The sequence below is a fragment of the Falco cherrug genome, chromosome 6 (genome assembly GCF_023634085.1).
Source record: "Falco cherrug isolate bFalChe1 chromosome 6, bFalChe1.pri, whole genome shotgun sequence".
In the NCBI taxonomy this organism is placed as follows: domain Eukaryota; kingdom Metazoa; phylum Chordata; class Aves; order Falconiformes; family Falconidae; genus Falco; species Falco cherrug.
In genome coordinates, this window is record NC_073702.1 from 56,404,576 (window position 1) to 56,420,489 (window position 15,914).

A 15,914-nucleotide genomic window follows, 5' to 3' on the forward strand; every position below is an offset into this window, starting at 1 on the left:
TTAAGTGTATCATTACACACTGCAACACTAAAAGAGTATGTTGAGTTATAAACTACAAATGCAGGCAGGACTCCTTATTTTATGATTTGGAAAACCTACCACAGATCTATATAAAGATATACAACCCTCACCTCTTTTCAGTAAGCATTGTGATCAATATACATTGGATGATAAAGAAAAAAGGTAAATAATCTAATCAATTTAACTCTTCAACTTCAAATTGAAAGACTGATCTGTATAGCCCATACACTGTACATTGCAACTTCACTACTTTTTAAGTCTTATGATTCATATGATTAATCAGCTTTTCCTTTTTTCCAGGAATGGTAGAAATTACGACATGAGTTTCTGCTCAGGAACAGAAGACATGCCAAGACAGAAAAGTGGACTCTTTGACTAACTACTCAATAGAAACTTTCATTCCAACTTGGCCCACACAGAGGTACCAGTAAATACCTTTCCTCTTGTTTTTACATAATGGGAAACTGCTATACTACTTATATGTAGTCTTCAACAGTTGTTTCCTCTTTGGTGCATCATTTAGAAGTACGTTATACATTTTATATCCACTCTTTTTTTCTGTAATATTAAATATCAGAAACTCGAGTTCAGTATGAACTATCAACTTAAAAACATTACTGTAAATTTTCCTTTTCTTTTTTCAGGCAAAAATTAACAGCGAATATTGCTATAATGCAATTCTAAAACTACTGACTTGCAAGATTAGTTGTACAAGATTTGAATAAATTATTGTGAAGACTATTCTCATAATGCATAACAAAATCATTTAAAGTTGTCTTAAATTCTGTATGTGTTTTCAAATTATCCTATGATACTGAGCATGTATGTCCAATACCTCCTTTTTTTTTTTTTTCTTTTCATATCCTTGAATGTCTATTAGGAAATCAGGAAATGTTTATAATCTTATATGAGAGAGGCAACAGCATTGTGTACATGGAATATGTAAAATTTATCCATTTCTTTGGCAGTCATTTGTTAAATGTCTTATTTTTTTTTTCCTCAGAATAACTACTCAAGTTCAGTTTAACTAAGTCAAATAAAAAAGAGAGAAAAGAACAAAAAGCTACAAAATTAACTAGACTTGGATCTTTGTCCAAAACTCAACTCTGTTTTTTTTATTTTCGTAAACTGTTTCTTTCATGGTTGTTCTAAGTGGACATTTTGGACCAGCAGAAAGCTTACGTGCCAAAATTCTTGAAGAAAATCGATATTCTATCCCTTCTTGGTAGATACAAGTAACTTTTTAGGCTAAGTTGTACTTTCAAAACACTCAAAAAAGGAGACTCACAAGTCATTTCACTGAGACTAATCATACACAAAAAGATGTTACACAAAACCACAGCTTGACCATAAGACTTCTTGAAGCTGCTGTAGACAGAAGGCGGGGGTGGGAGGGGAAGCAAACAGTATAAATGAAGACCAATAAGGAGAACAAAGTATGATGTAATCCAGAGTGTTAAGCAGTGACTGTTTAACCACTGAAGTGGTGGAACACTGAATCAAACGAGATAAGCAGTCTCCATGGAAAACCTGATCCAAGTGTTACTGACTTCAGTGGAAAGATCTTTAATAATAGATACCATTTATCTATGGATCCTGTTGGCTTTGCCCTTTACTAACCACTACAAAATACTAACTGCACATGGAAGACAGAACAGCAGGAAGATGAAAATGATCCTAAGCTGATGGGACACTTTGATTTCAGTCCAGAGAAAACCTGATTCATTATTTTTTACAAAATGAAGCTATGCCACTTGGTTGGATAGCCTGACTCAAAGTATGCAAAATAACTGTGGAAGTAGGACATGCTGGATGCAAGGGCCGCAATGTGATAAGATCTCTATCAGCTGAAGCTTTCTTTTGCTTTCCAGGCAAAAGACTATCACATGTCCTCCATTCACAGTTTTCTGAAATTTGTTTTCAATGTCTCTGCCTTTTTTTTAAAAAAAAATGACCGAATAAAATCTTTTCATTTTGCATCACATCAAACAACTTTTATTGATAAAAATAAAAATTTCCCTTTCACCATTTTGAAAAAAAATCTGAATAATTTTAAATTATTGTTATTCTCACTGTTCAGACATCAAGCTGAAGAAAGTTGTTCACAGAACCCTATTTTGGAATTTCTGAGTCAGACTGCATTCATTAGTCTTTGTCTAATGTTTTTGTCTAAAGTGTAATGCTGGAAGTAGAACCAGCTGCAATTTCTGAACAGTATCATCCATTAAGAATAGACTGCTACCTAGTTTTTTGTATCATCCTTATTTTGCAATGACAATATATCAATAAAATACTGTTACAAGACAACATATGCCATAAACACAAATACTCTAAGGAAATTTACAGAGACACACATCAAATATATGGAAATCTATCATACTCATGAGAAATGCCTAGGGTGATTGCAGCTGAGGGTATGGAGAGAGATATTATTGGCATTACTTTTTACTGTACAGATGCCTTTTCTGTATCTCATGCTATTGAAAAGGAAACCTATCACTGTTATTCAAGGAGAACTGACAGTTCAGACTCTAGAAAATGATTTCACAATAAAGACAAGACGCTGAATGCATGTTAGGAACTGAGGGGATTGATCTAAAACCAGGAATTATAGAGACAGTATCAATACTACAATGCACAAATTCTTATGTATTTTTTTCTTTTACAATTTTTTTTAGAAACACTGTAGCATCTGTATCATTATTAGGAAAAAAGTAATCACAAAATTTTCAGTATGAACTGAATACTTTTCAATTTTGACTACTTCCAAAAATTCTGACCCTCTGCCTCCTTGGCATTGAGTCTTAGACTTCTAGTGTAAAAAGGGTTAAATCTGGCTGTGGGGAAAGTGGAGGTAAGAGTCTATTTGCAAGTCTCTTTTTCTTCCCTTCCTTCTCTGGAAACTAATGAGACTACGGTGAACAGAACAAGCACTACTATATGAAGAGGAGAAAACTAGTAAGAAAACATTGGGAAGCAGAAGAATTTAATGCTCCTGGTATCATTGGTCTGAGGCCAGCTCAGCAAACAGCAAATTACTGGGAGGTGCAGGAGGTTCAATGCAGCACAGAGACATATTTAAAAAGAGGCACAGAACTAGCATTCAAGTTGTATGGCAAGTGAACAAAACATTACTATCAAGGAATTTGTTTCTGCTTATTCTTCTTCATAGAATCATAGAATGGTTTGGGTTGGAAGGGACCTTAAAGATCATCTAGTTCCAAGCCCCTGCCATGGGCAGGGACACCTTCCACTAGAGCAGGTTGCTCAAAGCCCCATCCAGCCTGGCCTGGAACACTGCCAGGGATGGGGCATCCCACAGCTCCTCTGGGCAGCCTGTGCTAGGGCCCCACCACAGTAAGAATTTCTTCTTTATAACTAATCTAAATCTACCCTAATTCTTTACATGTTTAGTTGAAGAAAATAAAGACTAATGGATGTGCTCATACAGACTAGCCTTTATTACCACAGAAACAGTATTTTTATTTTTATTTTTGGCCTCACACTTCCATTGCTACCATCACAGGAGGAGTAAGAGGTTAAGTGTTTGAAGGAGCAGCAGTGAAGGATCACCTTCATTGCAGTATCATTCTCACCACTGTAATAACAGTGACAGGAAAACTCATTTGCAGAAAAGGAATCAGACAGGTTACTTAATTCCCACCATAACTCCCCTCCCTGTCAGTCCTCTGCTTCAGCCTTAGTGCTGGCTATAGCCATATAGTAGTCAGGAAGAATTTTCTTGTTAAAGGCTAGCATCGGGACTCAGAGAACCTTAGGCTCCGTTGTTCACACAGACAGCTCTTGTCAAAGTCTTTCAGTCTCTAATTTTCACTTTTGTGAACATGGAAATAATACTAATGATCAACAGGTAGTCATCTCAGAAAAACTTCATAAGCATGGTGTATTAGTGTTAATATCTTTCTGAAAATATTGCCAAGTACTTTTCATTTAACACTAGATATGTGTTTAAAAAAAAGAAAAAGAAATGAGAAAGCTCAATTAGAATAGACTGTTTCAGTTGGAAGGGACCTACAACAAACATCTAGTTCAACTGCTTGACTGCTTCAGGGCTGACCAAAAGTTAAAGCATGTTATTAAGGACATTGTCCAAGTGATTCTTTAAACACTGACAGGCTTGGGGCACTGTCCATCTCTTTAGGAAGCCCGTTCCAGTGTTTGACCACCCTCTCAGTAAAGAAATTCTTCCTAATGTCCAGTCTAAACCTTCCCTGGTGCATTGTTGAGCCATTCCCAAGCATCCTATCACTGGATGCCAGGGAGAAGAGATCAGCATCTCCCTCTCCACATCTCCTGCTCAGAAAGCTGCAGAGAGCAATGAGGTTGCCCCTCAGCCTCCTTCTCTCCAAAGCAGACAAGCCCAGAGTTTTTAGCTGCTCCTCCTAGGACATTCCTTCCAGCCCTGTCACCGACTTTGCTGCCTTCCTCTGCCTGCATTCAAGGACCTTCACGTCCATCTTAAATTGCGGGGCCCAGACCTGCACAGAGTACTCAAGGTGAGGCCACACTGATTGAATCTACTGCCTAGTATTCTCACTTGCTCAGCAATCAATGTCTGAAATTCCCCCACTGGAAATTTGCTAAGATGATCTGCAAGTACATCCCTCCCACTGTAAAGACATGACCTTTCTCTGGGCTGAATTCTTCAACACAACAGGATCAAGGTTTCATGCTGTGGAAGTTGTAACAAACTCTCATAAAGGCCTGCACAAATACTACATGAACACCATATGCTTTCAGAATAGAGACAACATACAGAAGTTCTATTTAATACCTGGCATCACTCTGGCAGTAGAATCACACTAATGATATTTATACAGACATGTGAGGTATAATATGGTCCATTCAAGTGGTTTATTCAGCACAAAATACTCATGTCTTTCTATCTATTCAAATATCTGCACTTCATTCACTGCTTTGATATTGCAGTCCTTTAAGAATTGTAGGAAAGGTGAGAAAAGTGAACCTCTTAGAATTATATATAGTGAAGAAGTAAATTTGAAGCAAAAATTACTCTAAGTAAAAAAATTAGAGAGGAATATATATGATCTGGTAGGTAGGCATCATAAAGGTGAAAAAGGATTAAAAGATCAGCAAGAGAAAGGAAACTAAGAGGGAATTTTAACACCTGAAGCTGGAAAGGAAGCCAGTAAGGCAGAAGCGATACAGAATTTAGGGGTAAGCTACTAGTATTTTTAAGTGATGCATTTATTATTTTTTTCCTAGAGAAAACATTAGACTTCAATAAGCAACAATGCTCAGCAGCAATCCAAAATAGCATGTTGGAACCAAGCTTTTCAGAAATGACAAGTAGAAAACATAGTTAGACCACTATAAATCCATGGTTCACCCACACCTTGAATACCATTGTCACCTCATCTTCAAATGAGCATATCATTAATGGAAAAAGTTGAGAGAAGATCAAGAAGATGATGAAATGAACGAGCATCTTCTGTGTAAAAAAACAACAGAATAGGGCAAGACTCTTCAGACTGGAAAATAGGTGACAAGTAAAAATATGTCAGAAATTTATAGAGGGAAGTGGATACAGACTGACCCCTCAGCAAATCTGCCAGTACAAGAACTGCAGTTCATCAAATGAAACCAGTGGTAGCCAAGTTTGAAATGAAGTAAAAGGAGGTGGTTCTTGTTACAACAGGTACCAGATAAATGGAACTAACTGCCAAAGGATGTTAGGAATGTAAGAACTCCAGAGGGGTCTGAGCTAAGTATGGAAAAGCATTTGCAATATGGATACACCAACAGTATGAAAGGTGCAAAATACATCAGGATAAGGAAATCCCATGAGCTGAAAATGTGCTGGATATAAAATAGAGCTCTAATATCTAAGCTATTTTAAAATCCATTTTCATGTACTGCTTTACTTATTAAAAACAAAATTACAAAAATACTGCATATTCCTCTGTGGGTATAACTTTTTTTTTTTAATTTGCTTAAGTCTACATAGTAAATGTAATACTGAAAGTAGGCTGGCATTGTTGAATCAAATGACCCAGTGCTTTAACAATGATTAGTCGTTTAAAAGGTCCATTTGGGCTGTGCTAGTCAAAAATGTGTAAGTAACAGATGTGCAACTATTTTACCTCCTTAAAAATAGTCTGATAGTTATTATCATCATAGTTATATGAACTATCTGATAGTCCCATTGACTGCTTCACAAATGCTGCTCGCTGTAAAGAAACAAGCAATAGTCAGGGCTGCGTTTGATCTGGAGCATCTACACAACCATTTTGGAAATTTGGTACACTTGACATACTGCAATTAGGTGGCATTCTCATTTCTAGAATCATGTTACTTTCCTTCAAATATAGGGCTAATACCTTTCAAATTTTTGATCTCTAAATGTCAAGGTAGATCATTCTTAGCAACTGAAAAAAGCATTTGAAAAACATCTCACACAACAGGATCAGAGAGTGTTTCTCTTATTCAGTAACAGGAAATATTTACTGAATCTGAAATTTCACCTCTCCATTGCCTTGTTAGGACAATCACAAACATATGATTTTCTTCATCAGTCACAATTTGTAGCAGAGATACATTTATGGGTATCTTTTCATGATACCAAATGAGTATTGCAGCAATTAGTGAGGAGTGATGTTCACAGCATCCTGATACAGCTAATCTACATCTCAGTTTCATTCTTCCATGAAATATGAAATAAACCAAAACAAGTCATGTGATGGAAAACCAAAAAGCTCACAATTGCACAAGTGTATCTGGTGATAGGGAGGCATGAGATACAAAAAAAACCCCGTTATAAATGTAAAAGCTTTCATTATGGACTGGAGTTAAAATAACGTTCAACTCATCTCCCCTACTGCCCCCCACCCCACTCCAAACGCTCCATCAGTACTGACATTGTTACTATTTTCAACTCCCTTCTGCCCTGTCTAGAAAAAAAGCATGGTGAATGTTTTCCTGAAGAAAAAGCCAGACAGTATAAGACAGAACTCTAACCTACCTCTGTCTTGGGTAGGAGTCAAAAACACCAAGGAAGGGTTTCAACATTGTTGACTTGTTCATCTAGTCTCTACAAGGTTAAGAGCAAGTGCAGACTACATAACTAGGAAGTTAGCAATATTACCCTGAGCAAGAACTTCAGGAGAGCATCTGATAATTCTGACAAAGGGCAACGGGGATTGAAAAAGAGACCAGTGTTACTTCTGTGTCCTGCCAAGAGATTTTTCCATTAGCTATACACACACACTTACACACACAAATCCTTTCAAAGGAAAAGTATTCCTCATCTACAGCCACTTCAACTTCTCCTTTCTTAATCCCTCCTTTTTATATTAAATCTGCCTACCAAACTGACAAATAAGGCTCATCATTTGTAACTTCTGTGTAACCTAAACTCAACTGCAAGAATATCCTTTGAGGCAGCATCCTCTGAAGACAGATTCTGCCCACAAAGAGGGAGGGATTTCTTCTCCTTGTAGGTTACATACCTTCCACACAACAGTAATGACTATAATTATTGAAAAACAATTTTCTGTTAGATCTTTATGTGATGACACTAATAGGGACCAGGGAGTCCATTGGCTATTCCAGTTAAGATTTAATAATGTGGGAATATAAAGTCATACCCTTCCTCTTGGTTTTTATACTTTCAGAAAGCTTCATTGTAGAGAAACTCACTGTTTCCCAGAATAGGAGAGTTTTTTCCTCTTGACTTCTTAGTAGGTAAGAATCAACTGTTTTCCCATGAGATCAATTAAACCTTTCTTCCCACTGTCTTCATTGGATTTGACTTTCAATCTCTGCTTGCACAAAGAATTACTTTATATTAAAAATAGAGCAAACCAATGATTTTTTACCTAAATATTTGTTCCTAGCCTATTCAAAATACTCTGAATCTATGTTTGAAGAATGCTTTTTCTAAGTGTAACCTCCTACATTTTTTTCCTGTCAACCTACAGTTCAGGTAAAATGTGTCATTGTCTAATAAAAGATATAAATTTTCCTAACATGTTAGAGTGATCAACTGGTGCACCTGAAGTCTTCCAAGGATCCAGCTTTGAAACTGCAAGCAAGAGGGAAGATTCCTACATATCCAAATACAAATACTATACATATTAGTTCAAACAAACATTTCATAAAAGATATCTTCATACATCTCACGAAAAAAAAAAAATTACGATATTGAAAGTTAATGTCCAGGTCTTTGTATCTACCTAGTCATTGAGGTAAAAAAGGTGTGACACAAACTGTAGTCTCTCAGAAGGAAGACTCCAATAAAAACAGGTACAAATTAGATGCAAACATCAGAGGCTCCTGTGTCAGGGAAATGAAGCAAAGTATCACTAAGGTAACCTACTAATTTTTAGTTCTCAACCTAATGAACATCTAAGGAAATAAAGAAAAAAAGAAATACCATTCTGATATGGTGTTTAAATAAAGACAACAATGTCACAAAATTGGCATTCTTCTTTATCCAAAAATAGCAGTCTCATCCGGCCAGTTATTAACCCTTAAACAACTCTTTCTCAGTTAGAGCCAAAAAATTTACTTAATCTAATTAAAGCAAGAAACATCAATTCAGTAAAAGTTAGTAAGTCATTAATACAACTGATCTCTTCATTTCTTTTTGTTCTTTTCCTGTCTTGGGGACACTGAGACAATGGAACTTGCTTTTTAATTTTCAAATGCTATTTTGAGAAACTTTAGCATTTACATGTATTGATGGTGTTATCAGAAATGTAAATGCTAAAAGTCCTCTGCCAGTGTGATATAGAGACACTGTTCTCCCTATGATTTCTTCAAGTATCACTGATCTTAGTATAGAAACTGGAATGCTAACAATCTTTCTGCATTCAAGTCTACACTTCTAGAGAAATTTCCTTATTTGAGAATTTCTCAGTTTTGTTCATTCAGAAGCTATCATTATACGTTTTCCATTAATGCATTAAAACATTCAATAAAATTATTTTATGCAAATAAATCTTGGTCTACAGATTGTTTATTCACATTTGACTACAAAAACTTAAACTTGGGCTAGTTACACTGACCTGAAGATAAATCACATGGGGATTTTGTTTGGTTTTTGTCTTTTTGCTGTTGTCATTCCAGTTCTTGTTGGGTTTAATTCTGTGATTAGCCACAGGAATATTACTGCTGCAGGTACTGACACTATGAAATGCCAAAAGTATTTTGCCTAGAATTAACATTTCTGGATATACTCTAATCAATCAAACCATTGACTAAAATGTTTGTTGAAAGTATACATCAAAAGAACATATTCTGCTTTTTTGAGGATGACAGATTTTAACTTACGACACTACTGTAGGTGTAGATTTGACTTTGGCACTGGCTTGCCAACCTATGCTCCTTCTATACTTCATCAGGTTTCCTGAGGTACAGCAGAATGGTGTGTCTAAACAGCTCATGGGTTTTCCAGCAAAAGAAAGCTATGTCATGTACATTTCTTAACTCTGTCAGTCTTACGAAATGTCTGTAATATCTGACACATAAAACAAAAGTCCTACCCTGGAACAAAAATAAATTATATGCAGATGTAGTTCCACTGAAAGACCAGGAACCAGGCAAATACCGCCTACAAAACAATTACGAGTAAATCTGACATTGGTATAAATTGTATTATTTTTCATGTTATGTGTTTGATTAAATATGAAAAAGAATTAACCTGGGTTAGTTCTGTGTTAATGCTACATATTTTGTAATGCAGTCTACAGCTGCTCAGACAGATGAAACTAGTGTTTTACTTATGAAAAGAATATTGCTAAAAATGTAAGCTGATTAATTAATGTGGAATGATACTCTTCCAGCCACTATAAAAGTTAAGCTTTTGGCTTTTCACTTCAAGATGTTCTCTCTCTATTAGGGCCATATCTCGGATTAATAACTACCTGTGTGAGGTAAGATTAATTTAGGGTGGCTTAAATCATAGGCCTTTCACAGAGTATGCCTGATCTAACAATTCCCCTGTTCCAAGTGGACTGGAACAGATGCATTCCTCCCTTCAAAGTCTATTTCCTGTTTAAGGAAACTTTACCAGATGATGGTCATTTACTAGGTTCAGGACAGAGCACCAATTACAGCACATCAGGCCAAGTTAAAAATTATTAATTGCACACTTAAGATCAGAATTAAGTTCCACTCAATTCAGCAGGCCTTAAGCCAATGTTTCAGCCACGGATATATACCAGCATGCTGAATAAAAGCCCTTTGCTATTAAACTCAGCCAATGAAGAATACAAGGATGCACTGGTTTAACCAAGAGGACAGCAGACTACTGGAATCAATACCAGAAGAGAATTAGATAAAGAAATTGAACCATGTAAATTAAATTAAATATTGGAATAATTACTTTGGCGTTGTATCTTCAGTGCAGACATGTTCTCCCTGTAGAAAATTTCTTCGCAAGTAGAAAACTGCTAACTCCTGTTCTGTTCACCACTTAAAAAGCACCCAGTTGGAAATGTTTTGAAAACATATATGCACCATTTCTCTTAATATCACTTTATCTGCTCCTGCTAGATTTTACAAGAACTAATACTCATTCAAATGATGCCAGTGCAAATGATACAACTACAAGCACAAAGTATTTGTGATGACTTTTCCTAGATGTGCAACCAATTTTGTATCTGGTAACTCATGTGAGACTCCTTTAGAAAGCTTACACCTTTTTAAAGGATATCAGCAGGATATTTTCACTGAAAGCTGTATTTCTCTATTTTTGCAACTGGCATTGGAAATTTCCTGTAAATATAAACAAACTATACATATATATATCCAGTACTCAAAAACAATTGTATTAGCAATTTTGTATGTGAATGTTATTTTGCATGCAGAGGAACAAAAGAGAGTAAGTGTGTACCTCTTCATATGCAGATAAGCCATTAAAAAGTGGAACAGAAAAAATTAATGGAAGGATCAATATTGAAGCTAAAATTTCTCAGAATATCATTAGACATCAAAGAATCTGTAAATAAATAAACACTTCAGATCTTCACATTCAGGTCATGTTACTTCCTTGAATTACCAAGCCGTGTGCAAAGCAAGCATCGGAAAAAAATGTGAAAAAAACATACAGTTGGAATTTAGTACACACGGCTTTCCCTCTCTCCATTGTAAGAGGCCGAAAACACTGTATTTTCAGCTACAGTCGTCACATTTACCTTGTTCTTTCAACCACAGATCCTCATTCTGTCCTCCACCACACCTTTTCTATGCCCTCACAGTTAAAACAAATGACTGGTCTGTGATTCATGTGCCTGGACTCACACTGAAATAGCACAGGCCTCTGACAGGACAAGAATGAATAGGTATATGCAGGGGCAGATGGTCAGTTACAAGCTCTTATATGCAATAAATTAAACTCTAAGTAAAATCATTAACATTTAACATCATAGCTTATACACAGGGACTGAAAATACAACTCAGTCTTTAATGACTTCACTGGGTTCATGATTTTTCTCAGTATTCTCACCTTTGTAAATGACATGGGAACATATTTCAAGCACTTAAAGTTGTCTGAAAGTACTAGTGCCTACTTCCACCTAATAACTCTTTTATCTCTTGGTTTACTCTGCAGAATATGCTTATTAGAGTGTACCTTGTATGCATTTATATAGGACCAAGTAAGATGAGGTTTTTAAATTGCAAATAGACTACCTCTCCCCAGTTTTCAAGCATACCAAAACACTCTGTCTGCTCAAGGCAGATATTTGCCAATTAAGCAAAGGGTGGGTTTTTTTCTGTCAGGTAATGGTGCATGTAATAACATCTGATCTTACCTCTCCATTCTCCAGAGGATGTATTTTGGAATAATAAGAAGTGCATATGACTTCATCATCTTTTATATAGGATGGAGTTCCAGGACGGGGATGAATGTTGTAGCGTGTCAGGCACTCACTATCTGTGATAGCGTAATACTGCCATGGTTGATAGTCGACACCATCCAGCGAACGCTCCAATATCCAATTTCCAGGTCGAGGTGAGTTAGCTGCTTTCACAATAACATACGCAATCTGGAAAACCTGGAAAACCAACAAATTGTTAAAATATATGTAAACAGATAATTATAAATTCACTCTGTTTTCTTAATAATTACCAAATTAAGAACAGTAAATATGACAATGTTGAATTTCCTGACCAAAAATATGAAATATGACCTCGGATTCCATCGAAACTCTAAGTACAGAAATAAATTCTCCATTAACATTTCAGAAAACAAATGAGTTGCATTAGGCCAATGGAGACTTTGAAAACAGAATTAAAAAGCACTCTAAATGCCACCTAACTTAGTAGGTAATTGCTAAACTGCAGTTTCAGCCAAACGTTTGCAAAGTTTGTTTTCAAGTATTTTCAGTTTCTAGAAGTGGGTTTGTTTCTGTATGTGTATTTATAGACATACACTATCTGCAATGTTTAGGAGTTGCCGAACTGTAAGAATGTTATTGCTGTTAAGAAAGAAGCCATAGGTTTAAAGTATTAAAAGCTAATCACATCATGCTGAAATTATTCCATAAAACATTCTAGTTTCAATCATATGACTTGGCACTCTGGCCATAAATAAGCTTTACAGGACAGAGACACATCAAATATCACTGTAAACAGAATGTAAGCATGTAATCAATGTTCATTATGGTCCATTTCACCTGCCTATTCAATTGATTTATCAAGGCTTATTCCTGTTTACAAGCTTGCTGGAATGCAAGCCACAAACAATGCATTTGCAATTGCAGAATGACATTAGTGATGCAGTTTTGGTTTGGTGTGGTTTTTTTAACCTAGTAATGTCTAGATGCACAAACGTAGAACTGAAGCTAAGGAAAGAAAAGGAAAGCTATTTCCATTACAAAAGCAGCACATATACCAAATTAATATTTTTAAGATGCAGTGCTGTGAGTCTGCACATGAGGATGCCAGAGGGTATCATGGACAGCAGTATAGTGTTGATTTAACACTTAATGCTTTCTATACTGGACAGTCATTGTAAAGAAGCTGCATGATTCAGACTCAGTCCATACAAAATCTGTTGTGAATACCTAGACAATCAGTAACGCTGGTGAAAGAAGATCCTACTGTATTTGATGAAAGAAAGAGTAACAAGAGTCAAACTGCTTTTTTAATACTATTATAAAATACTATTATACACCGGTATCATAAAATAGAAACTATATTAAGTGGCAGAGTACAGCAAATACTACAGTGCATTTGATGACAGTAGGAAAAAAAAAATGTTTATCTCCAATTATCATTCCCGCCTTCTGTGTAGATGCTGAGAACGTGGTAAGATCCACAACAGCTTCAGTCAGGAAGTCAAATCACTAACAACGGAAGTTTTTCAGTGGGAATAAGAAGTGGGTGAGGCTGTGTTTATTGCGACCTGAAAAACACGTGTGTAACTGCATTCATAGAGGATTACCTTAAGTTATCAATGTTTTTCTTCAATAGTATAAAAGAAAATCTCCAGAGACAAGGAGAAAAATGTGTTTCATTCCATTGTTTCAACAGGAATCATACAACAATCTGTCCTGTTTCACAAAATGCCCTTTCCCCTCTTAAACACATTCACAAATATATTCCATTGTGGTCACAAGTAACTATAGCTGTAACTGTACTAGATCGGTGTCACCAATACTGTTTACAATAAACAGAGAAAAACACAACATTAACATACCTCTCCAAACTGTTCTCTCCCACTTATGCTCTTTGAAATGAAAGAAAATAGCTGAAGTGTTTAATTATTTATTATTTTCTGAGGGAGGTAATGAGCAACAGCTATATTTTAAAGGAACTAGCTTATCAAGGGTTATTTTGTACATTGTCCTTTGCATGAATAAAGAATCCAACATATAATTTTTACACCAGCATAATCTTGTCAAGCCACATAAACTTTCAGCTCCAGCTGTCCAGAATAGAGACTTCATTCTAGACTACTTCCAAATACTTAAAAAAAAATAATAATCAAATAAGTGTTTTACCCCAGTTCTCATATTAAGACTATTCCTTGTACGTTGAATGGTTAACAGCTAAGGTTATACATATTACTAGGGCTTCTACTGTGGAAGATCTGTGCTTTAGAACATAGCTGACAACAAATTCATAATCTTAGGCGTGCATACATAGTTTCCTTTGTGGAAGTCCTAAAATCTTCAAAACTTCACAGAAGATTCAGTGTTAAACACTGCCAAAAAACCATTCAGCTCTGCAAACATCTTGGATGCATTGGCTTTGTGGAGCCAAGGGGCATAATCAACAGAAGTGGCTTTTTGTTTGCTTGCTTTGAAATACTAGGCTGTGTGGGAGAGTGAAACTTTCTAGTGACTTTTCAAATTAGAGCCCTATTTCAGTAACGTTTCCTGCACATTCTGCTGAAGATTTGTTTGAAGTCTCATTTCTTACCTTCCGGGATAGCATACTGTTTGACTTCTATTTATTATACACCTTTGGCTTTAATTATTTTTAGCATACTTTGCAAATGAAACTGCAACAAAATTTTATTAAAAAAGCAGTGGAGAGGAAACAGCGTATTTCAAGTCATAGTTATAGCGGGGTGGACTCTTAATTTAAACTTGACAAGGAAAAATGCTTGTTAACATAAATTAAAGAGTACACATGAAGAGCTGTTTTTTACCACTACAGAATTAGTGATCGGGCTGATCCAGACTACTACTGTCCCAGCCTCTGAGAGTTCCTTTAGCGGCTTCTACAACAGCGCTAAGCAATCTGCAGCCCACTGACATGTGAAACATTTTCTTTTCTCTTTCAAGTCTCTATTCATGAGGAACTGAAAGACTGTTTTGTATAAAACAAAATTATTTCCTGGGCAGAGAAACAGAGCTGGAACTGAAGACCAGAATTTTCAAATGTTGTTAGACTGTTAATGCTAATTGCAGTCAAGGGAAGATGAGCAAGCACATGCATCAAAAACATGACCTGGCTGATATTATTCCTCATTTTTCTCACTAAGGCTAGGTTGAAGAAAGTACAGATGTTACCCGTGCTTCTTAGAAACACCTTTTATTTGGAATACAGGTAGACTTTTAGAGCTTTAGCATGAATTAGGAAGACGGTTGTCCCAGCTTAGAAAGCTACAATAGTCACAGCTGTGACACAGACAACAGTGTATTCCATGCTTTAATCTGCTTTCTAAGCAATTTCACAATAGAAGCCAGCGCACAAAAACCAGGCTAAAATTAATGGCAGCTGTATGATGATTCTCAAAGCAAGTCAATGTCATGGAAGCAACACTGACTTTCCAACCAACTGGCAAATTGTCTTTCTCCAGATACAAGAGGAACCTTTCTTTTACTGTGCAGTTCCTTAGCAAATAGTGTTCTGGTTACTACAATACAACCAAAAGGAGCGTAGTGGCATGAGAATACTACTACCAATGCAGTCTCAAGTATCATGAGTTTTGCTGTATTTGTTTCTACAATCAAAAAAAGCGAACCTGCTTAGCTTTCTGAAGCTTACTTGGAAACTGTAACACTGAGCTTCTATTTCCATAGGGTAAAATTGATAGAGCATGCCTCGTTTACTTTTCAACTAGCATCAATAAGATGACACATGTCAACCGATGTAATAATTGTACAATCTTTGAGCACATCTGGTTTTGTACAAGTCAAACAGAATGTAACCTGCAGAAACAGAGCTTGCTGATACAAATGTGAAAACAGAGCAATACCAAGCTGCCTAGTAGCATGTAATAGATCATTAACACAGCTGCCGAAGTGCAGCTGGTGCTTTTTTCTACTTGCTCTGCTCATATGACCACAGTGTAATTATGGGAGTGGGAGGGAAATAGTCTAAATAGTCCTTTAAGCCTTTCCCAAATTACAGACAACATAATCCTCAAGATGAGAAACAAAATGAGTCTTGGG

General features: G+C 36.1%; 1 protein-coding gene across 1 annotated transcript in view; it reads right to left on the reverse strand.

The window, feature by feature from the left end:
• The window catches only part of LAMA2 (laminin subunit alpha 2), a 377,271-nt gene that overhangs the window by 246,903 nt on the left and 114,454 nt on the right, over positions 1 to 15,914 (reverse strand). Inside the window, exon 4 of the mRNA XM_055714667.1 lies at positions 11,820 to 12,062. Within this exon, the coding sequence (XP_055570642.1) occupies positions 11,820 to 12,062 (243 nt within the window). The remainder of the gene's footprint in view (positions 1 to 11,819; positions 12,063 to 15,914) is intronic.